The sequence below is a fragment of the Schistocerca gregaria genome, chromosome 3 (genome assembly GCF_023897955.1).
Source record: "Schistocerca gregaria isolate iqSchGreg1 chromosome 3, iqSchGreg1.2, whole genome shotgun sequence".
In the NCBI taxonomy this organism is placed as follows: Eukaryota; Metazoa; Arthropoda; class Insecta; order Orthoptera; family Acrididae; genus Schistocerca; species Schistocerca gregaria.
In genome coordinates, this window is record NC_064922.1 from 839,964,563 (window position 1) to 839,988,407 (window position 23,845).

The following is a 23,845-nucleotide window of genomic DNA, read 5'->3' on the forward strand; positions in this document are numbered from 1 at the left end:
CGTATTGTTCGTGGAAAGAAGGATTGTCGGTATGCCTCTTTGTGGGCTCTAATGTCTCTGATTTTATCCTCATGGTCTCTTCGCGAGATATACGTAGGAGGGAGCAACATACTGCTTGACTCTTCGGTGAAGGTATGTTCTCCAAACTTTAACAAAAGCCCGTACCGAGCTACTGAGCTTCTCTCCTGCAGAGTCTTCCACTGGAGTTTATCTATCATCTCCATAACGCTTTCGCGGTTACTAAATGATCCTGTAACGAAGCGTCGTGTAACCGCCACAGGCCGTGCATTATGAACAGGTGCTCGATCCTGTTTGGTGCCATCGCCATGTCCGAATTGCTCTTCGACAGTGGAATGCAAGAAGGTGCTTAAAACATCAATGTAGACCTGTGTTGTGTTAGTGTCACGCAAAAAAACAAGGGCTGCAGGCCCCCTTCACGAAAAACACGACCAAACCATAACACCACAGCCTCCGAATTTTACTGTTGGCAATACTCACACTGGCAGATGACGTTCACTGGGCATTCGCAATACCCACACCCTGGCATCGGATCGCCACTCTGTGTACCGTTATTCGTCACTGCACACAACGTTTTTCCACTGTTCAATCGTCCAATGTTTACGCTCTTTATACCAAGCGAGGGGTCGTTTGGCATTTAGCAGCGTGATGTGTGGCTTATGAGCAGCCGCTCGACCATGAAATCCAAGTTTTCTCACTTCCTGCCTAAATGTCATAGAACTTGCAGTGGATCCTGATGCAGTCTGGAATTCCTGTGTGATGGTCTGCATAGATGTCTGCCTATTACACTTTACGAACCTCTTCGACTGTCGGCGGTCACTGTCAGTCAACAGACGAGGTCGGCCTGTACGCTTTTGTGCTGTACGTGTCCCTTCACGTTTCCACTTCACTATCACATCGGAAACAGTGGACCTAGGAATGTTTAGGAGTGTGGAAATCTCGCATACAGAAGTATGATACAAGTGACACCCAGTCACCTGACCACGTTCGAAGTCCGTGAGTTCCGCAGAGCGGCCTCTTCTGCTCTCTAATGACTAATGTCTAATGACTACTGATGTGGCTGAAATTGAGTACCTGGCAGTAGGTGGCAGCACAATGCACCTAATATGAAAAACGTATGTTCTGGGGGTGTCCTGATGCTTTTGATCACATAGTGCATGTGTTGGGCAGAGTGTCTAGTATGCCCGCCGATCGCGTCACGTCGCTCTTTTCAGTTCTGAAAGCACAGTGAGCACGTAGAGGAGCCTAGAAAGCCGTGTCGCCCGCCAGGTATGAGGGCCTGGCGAGAGACTTCGCTTGATGTCGTGCAGCCCACATAACATAACTGCCATACGGTTCCTTTTTCAAGACAATTCTCGGCCGCAGTCTGCAAAGACAATCAAGATGCTCCTGCAGCCTTTGCTAAGGGAAGTGTTTGATCACCCACAACACAGCCCGTAATTGGCTACCGCTGGCTATGAAGACAACCTTCTGCCACAGACAACGAGCTTTAGATCAGCGTAGAGAATTCGCGGTAAGGTCAGGCGGTTGCCTTCTACGACGAAGGTATTGGAAAGTTGGTACAACGCTACGACAGTTGCCCAAGTCGAAGTTGTGACTACGTAGAGAAGTGGCTGGAAGATGTAGCTAACTCTTGCAAATAAAACTTTTTTTTTATTTTCACAGTGGTTTCCATTTTGTGACAAATAGGGACTTGTTTTGCGAATAGTCCTCGACGTTCCGAAAGATGTTGTGTTAAATACATCACACATTCTCGACAACTAGTGCATAATAATCTCAGTACTAATTCTTTCACATGTTATAAATCGTCGTCCCCTTAAAATAATGCTGTCTGTTGTCGGCTGTTCAGTTTTGGAACACAACCAACGACCATCTTAGAGACAGAAGTGATAACACTTTCTGCAGGACCTGACCATCATTTTGTAGCACAATGTTCAAGCACGTACAGTGCAAGCTGTTACTGATTTTTTTGACTGATGGGGCTGCTATGTGTATGCCAACTATTGCACTCCCCTGACTTAAGCTCTCGTAAGTTGAACTCGATTTCTAAACTGAAGGGAACACTTCACGGCATTCCCTTCAGAACGGCTATAAATTCGTCGGGCAATAGACCGCGCCGCTCGAACTGTCAACACAACTGGCACTGCTAAGAGTATCCTACGACTTCCACATCGCTGGCAACGGATCATACACAATGCTGGTGACTACTTTGAAGGTAAGTAAAACTTTGAAACAACTCCTTGAGAGTTTCTTATCTGCAACAATAAAGAAAATAACACAGAAAACTTATTTACATTGAAAACTACGTCTGTAGAGTGTCAAACGGTTGTCATTAACATTACATCACACTACGTGAAAGGCTCTATGTCCATGTGTGTTTTTTTTAGGTGTATGCAGTTGGTGATACCTACTTTTACAGGTTTGCACATTGTCTTCACTTTGAAACTGTACTCGTAACTTACACTGTCTCCATTTTTACAAGATACGAAAATGAGATGGCGGACAGTTGATTGTGCCCTGGGTGGGAGTTTAGAATCTAGTTTTGACAGTAGGCTGCATCTCTCTCTCTCTCTCTCTCTCTCTCTTTCTCTCTCTCTCTATGTGTGTGTGTGGGGGGGGGGGGGGGAGCTGTGTGTGCGTGTGTTGCGTATGAGTGTGTGAGCGAATAAGGGAACACCATCTCGTTTTCGTATCTTGTAAATGGCGACGTAAATGGTGACGTACCTGTGCAGTGAATACAATGTGGAAGTCTGTGAAAGTTAAGTGTAAACTTATGACACACACACACACACACACACACACACACACACACACACACACACACACACACACACACACACACACAGTCTTTCGCACAGAGTAAAATAATTCACAACAATTTAACATCCCAGGAGTGATTTTCGAAGTAAATAAGTTTTCGTTATCGGGAAAACTATGGTTCCAGGCGACAAATTGTAGAAGGATAGCAGATATATTGTAAAGTACAGAAACTACAAAAACCACAGCATGTGTTAACAAGCTATTCAAAATTTCTGTTGAACTTTGTGAATACTTCACTTTAAAAACTGAAAGTCCATGTGTACAGAGACGAAATAGCAACACTTGCTGCCATTGGTGGTGGTATTTGCTTAAATCTGGAAAGGCATGACAATAAACAATTTCCTTCTTGTTTAGGGTCAGCACTGTCCAACGTTTCGCCTTCTGATAAGAAGTACCATTGAACAGGTTGACTGAGTGGTCTATTACGTAAATGAACAGCATTTCGGTTTCCTTGGACTTCCAGATTATAGCCAGAGTGTCGCTTATATTCCTGTGCGCGGTGCTTCCGCGGTGAGTGACGCATAGCTCTTCTTGTCACAGGAATACCGGCTGCACCGCCTGGACCAGGGCCCGTCCACCAATGTGAAGCTGACGAGGGAAGATGCGCTGCAGTACTTCGAGCAGATGCAGACAATCCGACGGCTCGAGACCGCAGCCGGCAACCTCTACAAGGAGAAGATCATCCGGGGGTTCTGCCACCTCTACTCTGGACAGGTCAGCCCTACTCGTCACTGACTGCCGTTCCCAGAATGTAGAGGGCGTTCGGGAGGAAGGAAAGAATAATAAAGTGCTATAGAACATACAAAATTTATTGAAAACGTGTTTTTTTTACAAACACATTACGTAACTTCTCCCATTTATGTATGAAAAATTATATCCTCCTTATGACTACGGAAGGCCGCGCGGCACGAACAGTGGGTTGGTTAATTGAAGTTCTTGATGACACGTTCAGAAATATCTGGTGGGATGCCGTTAATAACCCCTTTAATTATTTCATTCTTCAATTGGTGTAACGTTTGTGGTTTGTTCACATACACTTTAAACTTCACAAATCCCCACAAAAATGTCACAAGAAGCAAGATCGCATGATCTGGCAGGCCATTTCTTGTTGCCACGTAAAGAGATAATTTTTTGAGGAAATTTTACATTCAGTAGAGAAAATGTTTCACGGGATGTGTGACATATCGCACTATAATTTTGATACCAAAAATCGTCATTTTCATCAATAAGAGGGCAAAAACAATCAAGAAGCGTCCGCAGCTCGTGGTCATGCGGTAGCGTTCTCGCTTCCCGCGCCTGGGTTCCCGAGTTCGATTCCCGGAGGGGTCAGGGATTTTCTCTGCCTCATGGTGACTGGGTGTTGTGTGCTGTCCTTAGCTTAGCTAGGTTTAAGTAGTTCTAAGTTCTAGGGGAGTGATGACCATAGATGTTAAGTCCCGTAGTGCTCAGAGCCATTTTTTTTTTTAACCAATCAGGAAGCACGTTTCGGTAACGGTCGCCGTTCACAGTGACGGCAGCTCTCTCATCATTAAAAAAAAAAAAAAAGTACGAGCCGACCACTCCTCCTGCCCAGAATCCGCACCACATCATCCATCATCCATAGTCACTAGCGGATTTTCGTTACCCAAATGCGGCCTTTCTGCTTATTGACGTACCCACTGACGTGGAAGTGCTCCTCATCTGAAAAAAAAAATCTTTTGTGAGGTTCGCATTCTCCGCTTGTCGATTCAAGGCGCATTGAACAAATCGATGTCTCTTTCCATGAATTGCAGGCTCCAACTCTCGTGTAAGGTGAATCTTGTACACATGTATTTTCAGATCATTTGAAAGGATTTCATTCAGTCAACTTGGCGATACATTCAATTGTTGAGTTCATCGGCGAACCTCTTTTTTTGCGGCGTGGCCTCATTATCACGCACGACAGAAATGTTTTCTTGTGCACGGAAAGCAGTAGTCCTGTTTTCTTAACGTTTGAAGCAAAAATGGTCTCAAACTTCCGGATCAACTTCCGAACTGGTGATTCGGTTGGAGCAGCATTATGTCCGAGTGTCACACGCAATTCACGGACGGTTGTCTTGGAACTTGCACTGTTTTTGTAATAATTTTTTCTCACTTTGATACGTTGCTCATTTGTCATCTGTTCCATGATACAGATAAACATCAAGCAACAATGCTCGCCATACAAAAGCTATCACGCTACTAATGGGAATGATCGCATGTAACAAACACGAAAAAAAATCACTCCTGCCAACCGTCATATGACAAAATATCGCAAAATTCAAATTCGCCCTTCTCGGACACCCGTTACTTGTGTATGTTACTTGAGTTACGACGAATATGCTTTTCTTTATTTTTGTCGCCAGTCTTCTGGATGATTTGGTGCGCTCCGCCACGAATTGGCCGCCTGTGCCAACCTCTTCATCTCAGAGGAGCACTTGCAACCTACGTCCTCAGTTATTTGTTTTGATACCCTGTCAGAGTGAGGCGTTCCGTCTAGGCGCGGCTTCAACTGTTTGCTCTATACTTCGTCTTTCCCCCTCTTTCCGATCTTTTCTCTCATCCCATTTGTTCACAGGTTCCAGTTTCATTGCCGCATTTTACTCCACAACTATCTCTTTTTTCTTGTGAAATTTCCCAAATTTTAAAGAAAGAATTGGGATCGGCCTGTAAAAGTGGCTTGAACACTGTAATGTAAGTATTCAGTCTTGCGTAAACTTATTATCACTGTGATACGGTTTTTGAGTAATACTGTTTACGGTCTTTTTCTTCTTTTTATTTAGATTTACGCCCGACGATGCAAATTGATTTACGAAATCAGTCGCGCTTTTAATAAAAAAAATGTACAACAACTGTAGCTCCTTTTCTTGAACATATTCCCTTCTGGTTCGTGTACATATTGTATATTACCCGTCTTCACCTACAGTTCACTCCTATTCTTCTCAGAATTTTGAACAGCTTGCAAAATTTCACATTGTCGAGCGTTTTCTCCAAGCCAACACATCATACAAATGTATCTTGATTTTTCACTCACTCTTGCTTCCATCATCAGTTGCAACGTCAGAACAGTCCCTCTGCTGCCCTTACCTTTTTGAAAGCCGATCTGAATGTCATCTAACAGATCCTGAATTTTCTTTTCAATTCTTCTTTATCTGGTACTAGACAATTCTGACCTGGTTTAAGAGAACCGGAAAAGATGACAGTCGAAGCGTTTGAGATATCGTTCTACAGGAGGACGATGAAAACTAAGCTAATTGAAAAAAAATCAGAAATGAGATTTTCTACAGAATCGGCCAGGAAACGAACGTATGGAAGACAATAGTTACAAGAAGGGATAATAGGATGACAGGGCATGTGGTAAAACATCGAGGAATGTCTTCCATGGTACTTGAGGTGACCGCAGAGAGCAAAAACTGTACGGGAAGACAGAGATAATGATATATCGAGGAAGTAATTGAGTGCGCAGAGAGCAAATCCTGCTTCTAAATGAAGAGGTCGGCACAGGAGAGGAAAACATGTCGAGACGCATTAAAGCAGGCAGAAAATTATGTTTCCCCCACCACGGAAACCATGGTGCAACTGATTTCCTGTCATGGAGGGAATGGTGATCTGCTGCTGTAAACTGCTCCTTAGAACATGAACCATGACAAGTGATCATCGGCGAATGCGGTGTGGCCTCTTTGCTCTCGTGAGGCATGGGAGTAACTCGATGGCAACCTTAGCGTTTCACATTGTTTATGAGGCCTGTTGGGCTCTGATGCCTGTCAGCTCGGTAGTTGAGACACGACGAAATACGCCTAGACAACAAAATACCCGAATAGACTCAGACAAAGGCTACTGTATCCTTGCCGAAATGTCGATTTCATCCAGTGATTTTTACTTTACGATATGACGCAGCTTGTAATCTCAACCCTCCTTCCTAATTCCAGCTCTTGTCCTCAATAAGCAAAGTCTTTCATGAAAAATTTGAGAGGAGCGAATATTACGATAAACTTTCTAGTATACATAGCTTTTCGTGTAGAATTGGCTCCAGTTCTTCTTGTCTAGGGGGTCTGATTCTTGAAGCTGAAATTCTGACATTTTAGGTCCTCATGATTGAAATGATCTAAATAAATTTGAAGATTTTTGTTGTAGAATTTTTGCCGTTACTTAAATATATGTTGTCACATTTTAGTATATCACACAATCTTTTGAATATTCACAAAGCCGAAATTACATTGTTCACTCAAAATACAAAACTACGTCGATCACATCAGAGGCATGCTTACTACTATCTCACTCAGCCGAAATAACAGTATTCCAAAGGGTTTACAAGTTTCCTTGACAAATGAATTTCTACTAATTTCGATAATTATTTCGTAAATGAATCCAGAAATAAAGATATTAAACAGTACTAGATGGCGTAATTACGAGGGCTATCCATAAAGTACATTACGTTTTGGAATTAAAAATAAATAAAGTATTGGAAATTTTTTTATTATATACAGATGAAACCCACACTTAAATACTACTTTTCTACATAGTTGCCATTTAAATTAAGGCACTTATCGTAGCGATGGACGAGCTTGGAAATTCATTCGTCGTAAAATTCGGCCGTCTGCGCCTTCAATCACGTGGTTAATAAATAACCCGCTAGAAATACGATTTTTGTGGATTTCCTGGAAAGAGGAACTGCAATAAACTCTCAAAGGTATTGCCATATTCTGCACAACCTCAGAACAGCAACACAAAATAAGCGCAGGGGAAAGTTGGGCTCAAAGATCTTGCTGATTCACCGCAACGCCCGGGCCCACACAGCAAATGCCACTCGTGAAGTTCTCGAATCTTTTAAGTGGGGAGTTGTTTCCTCATCCGCCGTACAGTCCCGACCTGGCAACGAGCGACTTCCACTTATTCCCAGCAATGAAGAAGTGGTTGGCTACGCAGCGTTTTGATGACGACGCATAGCTTCAAGAAGAGGTAACCACGTGGTTGAAGGCGCAGGCGGCCGAATTTTACGACGAAGGAATTTCCAAGCTCTTCCATCGCTACGATAAGTGCCTTAATTTAAATGGCAACTATGTAGAAAAGTAGTATTGAAGTGTGGCTTTCATCTGTATATAATAAAAAATTTCCAATACTTTACTTATTTTTAATTCCAAAACGTAATGTACTTTGTGGATAGCCCTCGTAATAATAGAAATTTTAAGTGTGCCAAAAATTCATAATTTCAAATGTTTCAAAAAAAATTTTAACTGTACCTTCAGAGCTAGTACTTCTCGATTGTAACATCGAAAATAAAGTAATTCCTTTTCATAAATTTCAGCTTGAAATACAGCATATTGTGTATAAAAATTATATGACAGTTTCCAGAAAAGCAGCTGAGTTTATACTGTCCTGTCCAAAATTCGAAAAATAATACTAGTGTCGACAACTAGTGTTGAGGAAAGCTAATGCTGGAGGAGGGTGCCCCGTTACAAGCTCCATATCCAGAAAATTTATGTTAAGGCAGGAATCAATATAACTTTCTGGGTTACTTTCAGTATAACATTTGTAGTACTCCGATTTTTAACTTCCATTTACAGCACCTGGAGACGAAAATTATTTTCCTTATAATATCGCAGGCGATCACATGGTGGTATTGCGAACACGTATAGCGTCAAATTTTGTTTTAATATTTTTCTGTCTCCTCGTTTGCTATTTCTGATCTATAATAACGACTATGTTGACGTATTTCCTCTCATCTACTACTCGCAGTGTCACACTTTCTAACCTAATTCCCACAGTTGGACTATATTCCATTACCACTTTTTACCTTTGTTCATATTCATCTTACAATCTGTTTTGAAGACACTGTGCATTGCGTTTAACTGCTCTTCGCCGTTCTTTGGCGTCTCTGAGTAATTGACAAACCTCATTGTTTTCTCTCAGATCTGACAATTAGGCTAACCTGAAACGAATAATGGGTGTTGTTGTTGTCAATGTGGTGGTCTTCAGTTCAAAGAGACCTTCGATGCAGCTCTCCACACTTCTCCGAGCTGCGCAAGCCTCTCCACCTTTCCGTAATTACTGCACCCTACACCCATCTGAATGTGCTTACTGTAGTCAATCCTTGCCCTACCTTTACAATTTTTACCTCTCCCCCTCACCCACATCCACCCACACACAACCACATTTCCCTACATTATAAAATGGTCGATTCCTTAATGGCTCAGAATGTGTCCTGTCAAACGACCCCTTCTTTTAGTCAAGTTGTGCCACAAAATTTTCTTTTCTTCCCACTTCGATCCAGCAACTCCTCATTAGTTATACGATATACACATTTAAGCTTCAGCATTTTTTTGTAGTACCTCATTGCAAAAGTGTCTGTTCTCTTCTGTCGGAACTCTCTTTCGCTCCAGTATTTGTGAGGCAATGGTTTATGTGCAATAATATTCCTGAATGGACTGCTCTGCTCAGAGTCGTTACTTAAATTCTGTGGAACAACTTTGGGATGAAACAGGGCGTCGATTTCGCCCAATATCCGTGAGACAATGGTTTATGTCCAACAATTCTCTTGAAATAGTCTGCCCTCTTCAGAGTCCTGATCTAAACATATGTGGGATGATACAGGATGTCTACTTCGCACTAGTATCTTCGAGACAATGGTTTATGACCAATAATATAATATTCCTAAAGTAGTCAGCCCTTCTCCGACTCCTGACCTAACCCAGTAGAACACCTTTGGGCTGGAGCAGAACGTCGACTTCGCTTTAGTATCTGTGAGACAACGGTTTATGGCAAATGATATTCCTGAAACAGACTTCCCTGGTCAGAGTCCTGACCTAAAACCAGTGGAACCCCTTTGGGAATAAGTAGAACGTCGTCTTCGCTCCATATTCCAACGTCCAACATCACTACCTTCGCTAGTTTTGGCTCCTGAGGGAAAGTGGGCTACCATCCGTCCACAGGCATTGAGAGACCTTATTTATAATGTCGGTAGCTGAGTTCCAGCCGTCGTAAAAGCTAATGGTGGACGAACCCCATAAAAACGTCCACTAATAGGTGTCCGGACGCTTTTGATTAGACCTCTGGAGAGGCTCCACTTTGAGAACGACTGCAATGCGTTCGGCGGCACTGTTGCAGGAGGCGGTGGCGGTCGGCATGCGGTGTGTGATGCGGCCGCAGGACTCCATCATTTCGGCGTACCGCGTGCACGGCTGGACCTACCTGATGGGAGTGACGCCGCTGGGGGTGTTGGCCGAGCTGACGGGCCGGCGGTCGGGCTGCGCGCGCGGCAAGGGCGGCTCCATGCACATGTACGCCCACAACTTCTACGGCGGCAACGGCATCGTCGGCGCACAGGTCGGTCGCTCCAGCCGCTCGTCTCAACTACTGCTGTTGATGAAAGATTGATATACTGATATATCGATATTTTTCCAAATAACATCGATAAATATTGGTCGATACTCCACTGTGTATCGATGTCGAATGGCAATATCGGGTGTCGATATTTTTAATTTATATTGTATTTTCTACCAAATTTTCGGTAAATAGCAGTTCTTTTGAAACTGTAGTAAAACTTAATTCTGGTTTCACTGTTTGAAGGAGTCTTACCATTTTTTGAGCAGTCTTTCTCTTTGACTGTGTAAAGCCAGTATAGGTGGCACAAAGAAGACGTCCGACTGCGCCGGCCGCGGTGGCCGTGCGGTTCTGGCGCTGCAGTCCGGAACCGCGGGGCTGCTACGGTCGCAGGTTCTAATCCTACCTCGGGCATTGGTGTGTGTGATGTCCTTAGGTTAGTTAGGTTTAAGTTGTTCTAAGTTCTAGGGGACTTATGACCTAAGATGTTGAGTCCCATAGTGCTCAGAGCCATTTTTGAACGTCCGACTGCACCTGGCGGTGGCCGTGTGAATAGAATAACAAGATAAATAGCACACCAGTTGCGTTACAACCAATTTTTAACGCAACTAGCGGGCTACTTCTTCACACTGACATTATTCAAAAACAGTTGCTGAAAATGACGAACAAAAATCTAAATGACAAGACTGGTCTTTGCGGTGGGCGGAGACGTGTGAGGGGAAATGCTGACGTACTCGGCGTTCGGCGCTACTAACACAAACTGCAACGTTTAACTTCACCGCGCAGTTTTGACACTACAACTGCTAGGTTGCTAGCGTTTTCAGAAATGAAAAAATAGGGCAGCGAACAAGAAGTGTTTTAGATAAATCCCATATATGACGGAATCGAAAGGCTGAGCCATCGGACGCCTTTTATCGTGCCACCTACAGGCAGTTACCATTGGTAGCAAAGTGGTTGTAGCCAAGCGTTCAGGTGGATCGTTCTCCTTTCAATTCTTGCTCTAACGGGGATAAGCACGCTGCTAGCTTGATGATGTCCAAAATGTCTAAGAACCAATCAATACTTAAATATACATCTCTAAAACCGGCAGTATATTTACAATGTGCAACCGATGTTTGCATAAGCCGGCATGTCGATATTTTTTCCGTCGATATATCGATACTTTTCAGGTAAATTGGGGGCCGATAATGATATTTTTTTAAAAATATCAATATATCAGATTCCTGCTATTTTTAAAAATATCGACAGTCCTATTCTCAACCGGCTGAACATTCTCCCCACTACTCACTCTGTCCCCTCCATCACACTGCCACAAACTAACAGCAATTGATGTCACTGCCTTCATCGTAAGAATAAACCTGATGTAAACATTTCAATATGTATTCTTCCGCTTTTGCTGGAATTTCATGGGATGCCATTTCACGTGGAGCAGAAGCCAAGATGTTTCGAGTAGTCACAGCCTGACATAAACAGTCACGACACTCACTGGTGCAAAAGTTATTACCATTTGACAGATGCAGTGATACTAGCGCTCCAAGTGGTGAGAAAGCAGTCACATGCGTCGTAAGGATGATGATTGTTTTCATTTATTTTCTACTTAATGAACGAAACAGTTTTACAGTTTTGCGTTACATGCGTAATTAAATTACCAAGACACATGAATTATAGCGAAATACATATAAAAAGAGCTGAATGACAATGATTCAATGACATAAACTACAGCTTGTTTCTAAGGAAATACTTTCGAATATGTGTTGATTTGCAGCTTATTCAGCTGAATATTTCATATATGAGCAGCATATATTTCTGTTGTTGTCTGTTGTTATTATCATAGGCACTTTCACTGATGCTAAAAAAAATTAATCGGTTCTAATGAATCACCCATTCTTATGCTTCGCTCGGCTTTCTAATACAGGGATATTTTTCTAAATGTAATAACTTTTGCTCAAAAGCGAATGTTTCGAAGATTCTAGCCGTTTGTGGCCCGTATTTAGCAAAAATAGGCTGTTTTCCTAATTTTAAAAGTACGGTTTGGACTGTTGTTATTCTGATTGATCATAACATATGAATAACATTTACAGTTAATATTCTCACAAAACATAGTTATTTTCATGTAATTAAAGCTTATAAATCATGAAATATCAAGCTTTGGTTACGTAATCGAAAACGCTCTGTTATTGGCTGATGTTCTGGTGACGTCACAGACCAGGAGCACGACGATGCTGTACGTGTGTTGTGGAGCGTTAGACGAAATTGCGAGGTTTTCGCGTACTTATTTGTGAACAGTTTAGCTATTTACTGATGGAAAATGCAATTACAACTTTTAAGTAGCGATAGAAAGGAATTTTGTGAACGCTGATAGTGGAAGAGTTGAGAAAGTTGATGCGTTTATGGTCCACGCATTCAGAAGGGCGATATATGCAACAACGGACATTCTTGTCCCTGCTCCCTGCAACATCGTTAAACTCGCTCAAAACTAAGGAAATTTAGAACTCGGGGTTATCACGTATGGTTGGTCGGTAATAACACACACAAAGTATGGAAATTGCATTTATTAATCACTGAGACAAAACGAACAAACATGGCAGAAGAAAAAGTTACACGGCGAGAAGAAGCTAGAACAAAAGCAATCCAAAGAAATAACAGTCAAAGATAAGGTACTCTGCGCCACAGAAGCCACAGAGCCTCCCCCCCCCCCCCCCTCACCCGGTAGTTCGGAGCACGGCAGAGGGAAGCTTCATCACACGAATTCATAATCTTCGTGCCAGGGCGGTGGTTGTAGGCGGCGGCAGGCGCGAGAAGTATGCGCATCGGAATCTGCGGTGCAAGGGTCCTGTGGTTCCAACGGCTACGCAGGTGGAGAGACATCGGCTGAAGGCAGGTCGGCAAGGTCGGGCGGCGGGAAGGTGAGTGACCACGCTGGTTTCAATCGATTAACACACACAGTCTGTGGGCACCCGTGTAGGTGGATGATGAATGTGTCCGTACCGCAACGTAGCATGCGGTGAGGGCCCCAATAAGGCGGCTGAAAGGCTGCTCGCACAGTGTTGTCCCACAGCGTCAGGAAGGAGGAGGGGTTCGCCGTATAGAATCTCAGCAAGTGATGCGTTCCAGTCTTCTTTATGGGCTGAGCGAATACCCAGCAGGACCCACGGGAGGGCCTCGGACCAAAGGCCACCGTGGCACATAAGCACAGCCTTCAGTGTGTGGTGCCACAGTTTGACCACGCCATTCGCCTGTGGGTGGTAAGCCATGGTGTGAAATTTGGCTACGTCGCAGAGATCGCAAAGTTCGCAGAGTTGTGCAAAGAGGATGGACTCAAACTGGAATCCCTGGTCCGTCATTAGAGACAGGGAACAGCCGAGATGAGGAACCCAAGCTGAGATGAAAGACCGTGTGATTGTCTCGGCCGTGATGCCAAAAATAGGGACCACCTCGACCCAGCCAGTCACGTGATTGAGGATCTACAAGATGTATCTGTAACACTCGGAAGGGGTGATGGGACCTATGGCGTGGTCATGGACGTGCTGAAGACGCCCCTTTGGAATGCCAAACATAACCCAAGGAGGTCGATCTTACTGCACTGGCACGGGATGCACGCACAGGTCCAAGTGCGGAAGTCGTGCTTCACACCGGGCCAGACAATGCGCTCCTTAAACAGCCATGTCGGGGCTCATTCCAGGATGGGCCAAGATGTGCAAGGCAGTAAAGACGCCGTGATGAAGAGTGGTAAGAGCCAGGAGGTGGAGTGTGGCCGCAGTGATCTCACAAAGGACAGGGATCGTCGACCGGTACTATAAGGGGTTGGACAGAGAGCGATGACTCGTTTTCTGATATTATTTGCTGTATATCATCGTCTTCAGCCTGAAGTAGGGTGAGCTCTTCCATATTCACCAGTGCAGTTAGCATGCAGATGCGTAAAAGGTAGGCTGCCACAACGCACTCCACACTGTGAATATAGCATGTGTTGGAAGAATGCTGACAGATGTAGTCCATATGGCGGAAATGTCTCGGTGGCAGGTCCGTAGTAGGATTACGAACAGAATTCACGAGTGGCTTGTGATTGGTATAGATCGTGAAAAGTCGCCCCTCGAGGTCACTATGGAAATATTTAATCGCCTCTTACAATTCAGGGAGAGGGAGATCAACTGATTTAGACACGAGAACTCATTGGTCCGAGGCCGTCGGCGGAGATGGTATGGTGTGGAACACGGTTGAGATTTATCATGGTTGATCACCACATCATTGGCAGTGTGGGCCAAACAAACTGCATCGAGATGAACTTGATGCTCGTAAGTGGAGGAGGAAAAGATCAATGCATCATCTAAGTAAGCATAAGCAAATATCAGAGGGAGCAAAATGGAGTCAATGAACTGCTGCCATGTTTGCACAGCATTTTTCAACTCATAAGGCATGTAAAAAAATTCAAATAGGCCAAAGGGTGTGATGATGTCCATCTTAGGAATATCTGGTGGATGCATAGGGATCAGATGGTATACCTTGGAACAATGTAAAACAAAGAAAAAATTAGAACCATGCAGTAATTGTGTGAAATCCTTTATATGAGGAATGAGGTAGTTATCGATAATGCTGCAAGCGTTAAGGGACCTGTAGTCCCCACACATGCGTAAGGTGCTGTCCTTTTTAGTAACAAGGTGAATGGATGAAGGCTAGTTTCTATCGGAGGGATGGAGGATGCCCGAAGCCAACAGATCCTGAACGATCTCCTTGGCACACAGAAGTTTGGAACCGTTAAGGCCCCTGGCCTGATAACATACAGGTGAGCCATTGTTGGTGCAAATCCAATGACAAGTGCCATTACTGATGGCTGATAATCGCAAAGGGGGCTTGGAAAGAGAGGTCAAGATGGTATCCGCAGGCAATAGTGATTCACTGACCTTGATGAACTAAGCCAGCATAGGTGGGGCCTCGGCTGTAGTTGACAATGAAAGGCATGGTGCAGGAGGCACACGGAGTGGAGAATCAGGAGGAGTGCATGAAGGTATGTCTTGGGGATTCAGCTGCAGTGATGCGAAAACGACAGCAGGTGCTGGAATGCTCGACACAGGAGCAGGGTGGCAAAAACACGTAGTAGAGGCATGTGTTGGATTGCCTTGTTGTGGTTCTGCAGATAGGCGATGTATTGTACGCCGTGCACATGACAACTCAGTGGAGGTAGAGGCAATGTGGGTGCATAAGGTGGCATTCTGGATGTGAGTTCGTCAATTTGTGAGTGCACATTCGACAGGTCAGAGCGCTTGAGCAGGAATGCACATGGGGAAAGTGTAGCGAAGGAGGTGAAGAGTGAAGTTGTGCTGAACTCGTGTGAGCACAGAACAGTAGAGCCAGACACATGGCAGAGCATGGCAGCTTGCAGGTCTGGTGAAAGGTCGTACTGATGTAGAAAATCCAACCCAATCACAGGTTCATCCATGTCAACAACGTGGAATGTCCAAGGGAAGGTGATAGGCGACATCATGATGGAGCCATGGACCGCAACAGGAAAGTGATTGTCTTCGATCAAGGCGAAGGCAGTAGGTAAAAGTGTGTTGCCAGCGTGCTTGGCTGTGATAACGCTAACGTCGGCGCCAGTGTCGATGAGAAAGCAAATGCCCAGTGACATGTCTGTGGCATAGAGGCAACATACTGCTGAAGTGAGTGGTGCAGTGTCGGATGGTAGGTACGGTGAAGGAATGTACCGGGACATGGCGCCTAAATGTGCCTGCTGGAATCGTTTGGGTAGGTGCAAGGTGGACGGTAGTTGCTAGCGTCGTCCCTGTAAGTAGCATGTAACCAGCACAGTGGGTAGGCTGCTAGGCGAGGCGGTGCGGAGCGGGAGGGGGCGGCAGCTGACTGCATCAGGGCTGGGAGCCCATCGGGCTGCTGCTCGGGTGAGGTCGGTGGCTGTTCGGGAGGCCGCAGGCAGTACCTCCTGTAGGTCGCTAGGTGGAAGATGCTGACTGGCAGCTGAGGCACCGAGGCGAGCATCCTGGCCTCTGCCGGCAGGGCACGGAACTGATGGCGCAGGCGTGCTAACTGAGGGTGATGGAGATGTCGTCCATGACAGGTGGTGTCAGTGACAAATGATAGCGTAAGCCCCATCTGCCATGCATAAACGAATCTCAAGTGGGTCTGCGGTGAGAGACAGTAGGTGAAGTAGCAGATACAAAAATATTTTGACCATCCACAATCTCCAAAGCGTGGCATCAGGTAATGCTTGATCATAAATTAATGTATGTACGCGCCGCTAAAACTGCAAAGGAGTGTGGTTGTCAAGATGCTCGTCGTGAATAATGTGGTATATAGCCTCTGCCGGAGAGTGAGAAAGGTGCTGAATGAGCAGTGCTTTCACCGCCTAATACTTGTGCGAGGCGGGCAGTGAGAGAAGCATGTCACTGATGAGGTCCGGATGAGTGTGGAGGTGACTTACCAGGCAGACAAAACAGGCGTCATCGTCCGAAATTGAGAAAACTAGGGTCTACTAAAATCTGCCTGCGATTGTAAAACTGAAGCTGTGACATGTGTTCTCTGATCAGCACTGGCAAATGGCGAACGACTATCGTGACTGTGCAGTAGCAGTAGAGTGTTATTTAATAGAGGTGGAGCCCCTTCACGCCCACACCGGCATGATGGACAACACAAAAGGTCTACTGCCATCTCTGCATAAGGGTTAGTATTCACTAAAGTGAGGTGTCACAGGATGTGGGTACTGCGAAGTTTGCGTACGTCTGGTTATGGTTAACCATTAATGCGCGCCCATCTGGAGAAAGATTGGTCGAAATCGGACGAAGGTTAGCGGTTTGAAGGGCAGAGGAAAAATGTGCCAAGGCAAGAGCCAAGGGGAAAAAACCTCTGCTATAGTTAGGTCGGGTGGCAAGAGCAGTAGCGGTTGTCTTGCTGCCTGCGATAGATCGGGCAAGGATAGCCTTTGTTAGTAGTGGGTATCATGCATGTCGATACCTTGACGTTGTGCGTTTGTGCTGCTCGGCGGCTGGCGCTGGGTGCTGGTACAGAGTCCTCGTTCAGCGTCAGCAACCTGCAACAGTAAGGTTTGTTATCGATCTTGTGTCCGATAGGTCATATACCGAAAGCACAGTGTGGGGGGATGTTGGCAGATTGTTTGTGTACCTGTGGGCGAGCTCGTCGGTGTCCCTGCTGTGGCCTGTTGGTCGGCTCTAATAGCAGCTGGTAGTTGCCAGTCAGTGTTGCTGATATGCAGGGGCTTACCGACGTTTGTCGCTGTTTGCGTATGTTAGTTTACCATAGGTGGTTATGACGTAGCTAGCAGTGTCTTTGGCCGCTTGTGCTTCCACCTGTGGTTGTGATAACATCCCAACATTGCAGCTGCTAGCAGAAGAGGGCGTCCTTGTTCCATTAGGGACGTGTGTTGGACAGGTACTACCCAACCACGATATTATTGCACTTCGCCTCCCGTGGCACCTATCGGAAACAGGCATTGACGTTACAGTAAGCAAGTACAGTGGTGTCTTAGGAAAACATATGGCACTGTCAATGCTTTTGGGTCAGTTGTGCATATACTGTCAAGTGGTTTAGCATGTCCTCGTGAAATATCGTCTGTAGTGTAGTAAGGTGTTATCCGTAACCATGAACACTCCTGAGAATGGAAAACAAAGGAAGATGTAGCGTAAGTGGACACTTTCAGGTGAAAAAGAGCTTATTTTCAAAGTTTTGCAGTTTTGTTACGAATAAGAAAAAGCAGAATCAGCTATCAATACCGCTACAAAGAGTAATCTTGTCGGTGGTAAAAATGGCAGGAAGAACAGTATAATACATTTTAAAAGACTATAAGAAAGCAGAAGAAACCGGAGAAAAAGTTAAAATCGTATAAAACGAAGGCGTTGTAAAAAAAGTTGTTTTTCTAGATGACTTCGTTAAACATTTATTCGAAGAAAAGTTTTGGAGTATTATCAGGAGAAGAAGTAAATCCCAACGTTGAGGAAGTTGATTACATTTTCAAAAACTGAAGTGAAATTCAGGGGGAAGGGAAACATTTCGGAAAATTTAGGAAGATATGAGATTTCGCTTCTAAAAATGTAAAAATAAGAGACTGTTCTAGCAGTATGTTGCAACATTGTTCCAAAGCTTTGGAAATATTTGAGAGCACTAAAAAAAATAATAATTAAAAGGGGCCCTATAAACCAATGGGCGAATATGCGTTACGCCATGAAAAAGTGCTGGTTGTACGAAGACATACCGAATTCCCAAGATAGTCACGATGAAATCAATGAGGTAACTATCGCAAGTGTTACAAGAGAAACTGAATCCCAACATCCCAGCTGCTAGTATTATTGTTTTTGATAGCGCACTGTATCATACTCGTTAGACAACTTAAGCCACTACTATTACAACTCGCAAAAAGGACATAACTGAGTGGGTCATTCAGATTAAAATCAGCTTTGAACTAAGCTTAACATTTAACAAAATTTAAAGTGCTTACAAATTATGTGTCATAATAATCAGAAGCCTGTTTTTAAAGCAGACGCAATTTTAAAGCTGTTCCGAGGCACCCGCCATGCCACTGTAATTTGAATGCTATAGATTGTCTGTAATCTGGAATACAATGAAACAAAAAATTGCAGACAAAAAAGTTTCTTTCAGTAATTTAACTACGCTAAAGCAAATAACCAAAGAGTCTTTATGTAAGATTACCAAACACGACTGATTAAAAGCCTGTGAACGTGTAAAAGGAACTGAAAATGAATATTAGCGTACTGGTGGGTTAATGGAAAAAGCAACACAGAACTTGTAACCTCCCCCTCACTTACCGACCTTAATGACAGTGAAAAATTAAACCGCGTGTACCTAATGGAAATTTGGGAAAAAGCAATCGTCACCGAAGTAATCTGTCGGTAAAGAGGGAGGAAAGGGTTACATCTAAATGAAAGGAAAAATGCAAATAAAATTGGTGGAAATTAATTTTGAGAAAAGGGTAAAATTAATAAAGAAAGTAAATGTGCGGTCGTCACGTGAACAATTAATTGGCGTTAATTAGATATTTGAGATTTGGGGAAAATTACGGACACCAGTCCTATGCACAACTACTATAATAACTGAAAAAGAAAGGTTATTGCACACGTAATTAGCACCAAAAGCGTGGCAACTGAAGGTTGACACGTATTGTGTGAAAACTGAATGTTTCTCAGAAGTAATAAATTTCGCTACACTCTGACTTAATTTAGCAAAAGAAAATTGAAAGTTAATTTAGTGACTGAAATTAATAGTGAGCTTTGTTTATGAAGCACTACGAAATTCAATAAAATGAGGTTAGTCTTGAGCTACCTCAACAATCATTTCAAAAGCTAATTGAATCTACGCAATTTAGAAATAAGAGATTTAACTTTGAACTTGAAGTAAATGATTCTGAACAATTAACAATAGTAAAATTTAGTCACAGGTAAGCTAAAACATGCTAACAAAACTCGCACTCTTAATTTGTGCTTGTGTAATCTAAATATTGTAGCCAGATATGAATACCTTAACTGAACTTTGAAATTAAAGCGGTGAAATGGAATGATATTACTTTAATGCTGGAGCCTGAATTTCAACGACACTCGGGTTCATTTCGGAAAAGGAAGCGACCCTCCTTGGTAATGCAATTGGGACAATGAGCAACAAAGGTCCATGCTAAGTTGCTGTAATTTTGTGATGCAACAATTTTAAAAGCTGAGGTCTGCCATACAGTTCTAAAACTTTACGTGCTTCCAGTCTTTCTTGTTGGTTGATTGAAGGTTTGAAGTCGTCGGTCGAGGAGGTGGCGACAGTCGCTGTTGCAGAAGCTGGATGTTGGGGCGCCTTCTTCTCGACACTGTCACCAGGCGAAACGGGCTCTTGATGTGCGCCAGCTAATGCTTCCCGTCCGTGACACCGTGTCAGAAACTATCATAGCGAGTCGAGCGCAATTACACTCCTGGAAATTGAAATAAGAACACCGTGAATTCATTGTCCCAGGAAGGGGAAACTTTATTGACACATTCCTGGGGTCAGATACATCACATGATCACAATGACAGAACCACAGGCACATTCACACAGGCAACAGAGCATGCACAATGCCGGCACTAGTACAGTGTATATCCACCTTTCGCAGCAATGCAGGCTGCTATTCTCCCATGGAGACGATCGTAGAGATGCTGGATGTAGTCCTGTGGAACGGCTTGCCGTGCCATTTCCACCTGGCGCCTCAGTTGGACCAGCGTTCGTGCTGGACGTGCAGACCGCGTGAGACGACGCTTCATCCAGTCCCAAACATGCTCAATGGGGGACAGATCCGGAGATCTTGCTGGCCAGGGTAGTTGACTTACACCTTCTAGAGCACGTTGGGTGGCACGGGATACATGCGGACGTGCATTGTCCTGTTGGAACAGCAAGTTCCCTTGCCGGTCTAGGAATGGTAGAACGATGGGTTCGATGACGGTTTGGATATACCGTGCGCTATTCAGTGTCCCCTCGACGATCACCAGAGGTGTACTGCCAGTGTAGGAGATCGCTCCCCACACCATGATGCCGGGTGTTGGCCCTGTGTGCCTCGGTCGTTTGCGGTCCTGATTGTGGCGCTCACCTGCACGGCGCCAAACACGCATACGGCCATCATTGGAACCAAGGCAGAGCGACTCTCATCGCTGAAGACGACACGTCTCCATTCGTCCCTCCATTCACGCCTGTCGCGACACCACTGGAGGCGGGCTGCACGATGTTGGAGCGTGAGCGGAAGACGGCCTAACGGTGTGCGGGACCGTAGCCCAGCTTCATGGAGACGGTTGCGAATGGTCCTCGCCGATACCCCAGGAGCAACAGTGTCCCTAATTTGCTGGGAAGTGGCGGTGCGGTCCCCTACGGCACTGCATAGGATCCTACAGTCTTGGCGTGCATCCGTGCGTCGCTGCGGTCCGGTCCCAGGTCGACGGGCACGTGCACCTTCCGCCGACCACTGGCGACAACATCGATGTACTGTGGAGACCTGACGCCCCACGTGTTGAGCAATTCGGCGGTACGTCCACCCGGCCTCCCGCATGCCCACTATACGCCCTCGCTCAAAGTCCGTCAACTGCACATACGGTTCACGTCCACGCTGTCGCGGCATGCTACCAGTGTTAAAGAGTGCGATGCCACGGCAAACTGGCTGACACTGACGGCGGCGGTGCACAAATGCTGCGCAGCTAGCGCCATTCGACGGCCAACACCGCGGTTCCTGGTGTGTCCGCTGTGCTGTGCGTGTGTCCGGAGCAGATATGGTGGGTCTGACACACCGGAGTCAATGTGTTCTTTTTTCCATTTCCAGGAGTGTATATGCCGCCAAACCCCGAAAGCGCGGCAACTCGCGGGAGCGTCACACAACACACCTGCTCCACCGCCCTACTCCAGCCAGACTCTCCTCTGCCCGTGCTCCACGCGGCAGAGTTAACACTACCAAAGATCCTAAACACTTTGGTTCTCCACACGACCTATCGATGTATTCGTTCGATAGCATAGTTTTCCCTAGGCAAGACTCAGCGTAAAATACAAATAATATTTACAAAACAATTATACATCGACACACACACACACATATATATATATATATATATATATATATATATATATATATATATATATATACAAACAGTATAAGCAATTACAATATGTAAATACACAGAAATGTCATGTCTTCAGGTAACAAATAAAGGAAAAGAATTTATAGTACAATAGATGGAAATAGGAGGGTATGCATTTCCGGGGTTACAAATTTAATAATAGATGTTGGTCTTGAGAGTGAGATTAATAAGCAGCACATGATGACAATGATATGGAAACACGGCGGATAAAACATGAACGTATTCCAGTGAAGTAGGTGCAGCAGATGGCGTACTTGACGTCTGTACTTTTCGTGATGGACCATCCACTTCTTAACTAATCATGAAGGTTAGCACAGTTTTCATTGCGTACCTGTAGTTGTACCTTGCTTCCTTCCTTCCTTCACTCAGACTTCGCTCAGCAACCCCGATTACGCGCTGACCCACGTTAAGCGCTCTCACTGTCGAGTGCAGTAATACTGCGGAAATTTTGGAAATTTGTGGTAAAGTCTTATGGGACCAAATTGCTGAGGTCATCGGTCCCTAAGCTTACGCACTATATACTCTAACTTAAAAGTAAGTTACACTAAGGATAACACACACACACCCATGCCTAAGGGCGACTCGAACCTTCGGCGGGGGAGCCGCCCAGACCGTGACAAGACGCCTTGGACCCATTGGCTACCCCGGGCGGCAGTAATACTGTGGTTGACTAGTACACTCCTGCCATGTTTATTTTCTGCTGAGAATAGGCGCCGGAATCCGTGCGCAAACATGTTAGTACAATCCTCCTGGTCAGCTCTTATAAAGGACTACACTTTTCGTTGAAAAGCAGGCGACCAAACACACCCAAGTTACTGTTGGCAAAGTCGTTTGAGTCGTTAGGCTGCGTGTTACTTATAACGCAATTCCGATACTTAACGTTCATTTACAACGAAGAATTCATGTTTGTGTGCATACATTATTCTAACTGTATGGCAGTTTTCACAATGTTTAAGTTACTACGTAATAGAAAATATATTACACCGGCAGATAAATATCATTTATTTCGCAAAGTCGGTCTCAGTGACTCGGCTGGCTTCTTTCTTAGTATATAAACTCTCATAATATTTGGTCCTGCGTTTTTCAAATAACAAGTCGCTGGAATATTATCTTTCTTTTAAACACTGTCTTCATTTATTGCTACGTTCTCGATACACTTTTTACATCACTTCTGTAAAAAAATGTTGTGCCACGTTCTTGAACTAGAGAAACAACATGGTCGATCAGAAAGTAACATGCACCAAAGTTAATAGCTGCTAAACGCACACTTGCGCGCTTCGAGCCAAAATTCTCTATAAGTAATATGAACCAAGCTTCAGGTATTTTCTAGAACAGGGTGTAGTCCAAAACAGTATCAACATTATTATCTTTATCGAAATTGTTTTTCAGATTTAATTTAAACAATTTTTTCTGGGAATATTATTTACGTGAAATTTCTATGCCTAATTGTTAATAACAAAGGCTGCAAATTTTTGACAATATAAAAAATAGAAAGTCCCTGTAGTTTTATTGGATCGATTTAATTATCGATGGTAAAGTTAGCAAAATTATAAATGAAAATAGGAATTTCGTTCGCATGAAAACTGCGGCATTATGTGCACTGTGTATTCAGCCGGGGACCTAGCAACGGCGGAGAGCCCTCAGTGGTCCACAACCCCACAACAGGTCCCAGCAGTCCGCCCACCCCGCCGCCGCCTCACGCCGAAGCCGGGGTTAATGTGCGGTTTGGCCCCCAGTGCAGTGAGACGTACAACATAGCAAATGTTATTAACTATTGTGTGCTCTGAAAAATATAGCTTGAGTCCTATGAGAGGAAGAGGATAATTGGAGGAAATATAAAAATTTGAGGAGGCAAGCGAGACAGAAGGAAGCTGTAGGCTAGTAGTGACTCAGAAAATTCATCCTTTGGTGTGGAACTTCATCAAAATGCTATTGAAACTTCAAACACTGTTTCCTACAAATGTCCTTGTTTGTCATAAAACGAATATTTTCAGATAAGACAAATTTTCGATGTTTTTACAGCATAGCTATTTACACCTTAAGAATTGCCCACTCCATGTTTTTAATAGAAGTATTGAA

General features: G+C 44.4%; 1 protein-coding gene across 2 annotated transcripts in view; it reads left to right on the forward strand.

Annotated features, from left to right (window-relative positions):
* The window catches only part of LOC126355197 (probable pyruvate dehydrogenase E1 component subunit alpha, mitochondrial), a 101,060-nt gene that overhangs the window by 55,617 nt on the left and 21,598 nt on the right, over positions 1–23,845 (forward strand). For both annotated transcript variants that reach the window (XM_050005425.1, XM_050005426.1), the window contains 2 exons: positions 3,379–3,552; positions 9,940–10,158. In XM_050005425.1, coding sequence (XP_049861382.1) covers positions 3,379–3,552; positions 9,940–10,158 — 393 coding nt within the window. The remainder of the gene's footprint in view (positions 1–3,378; positions 3,553–9,939; positions 10,159–23,845) is intronic.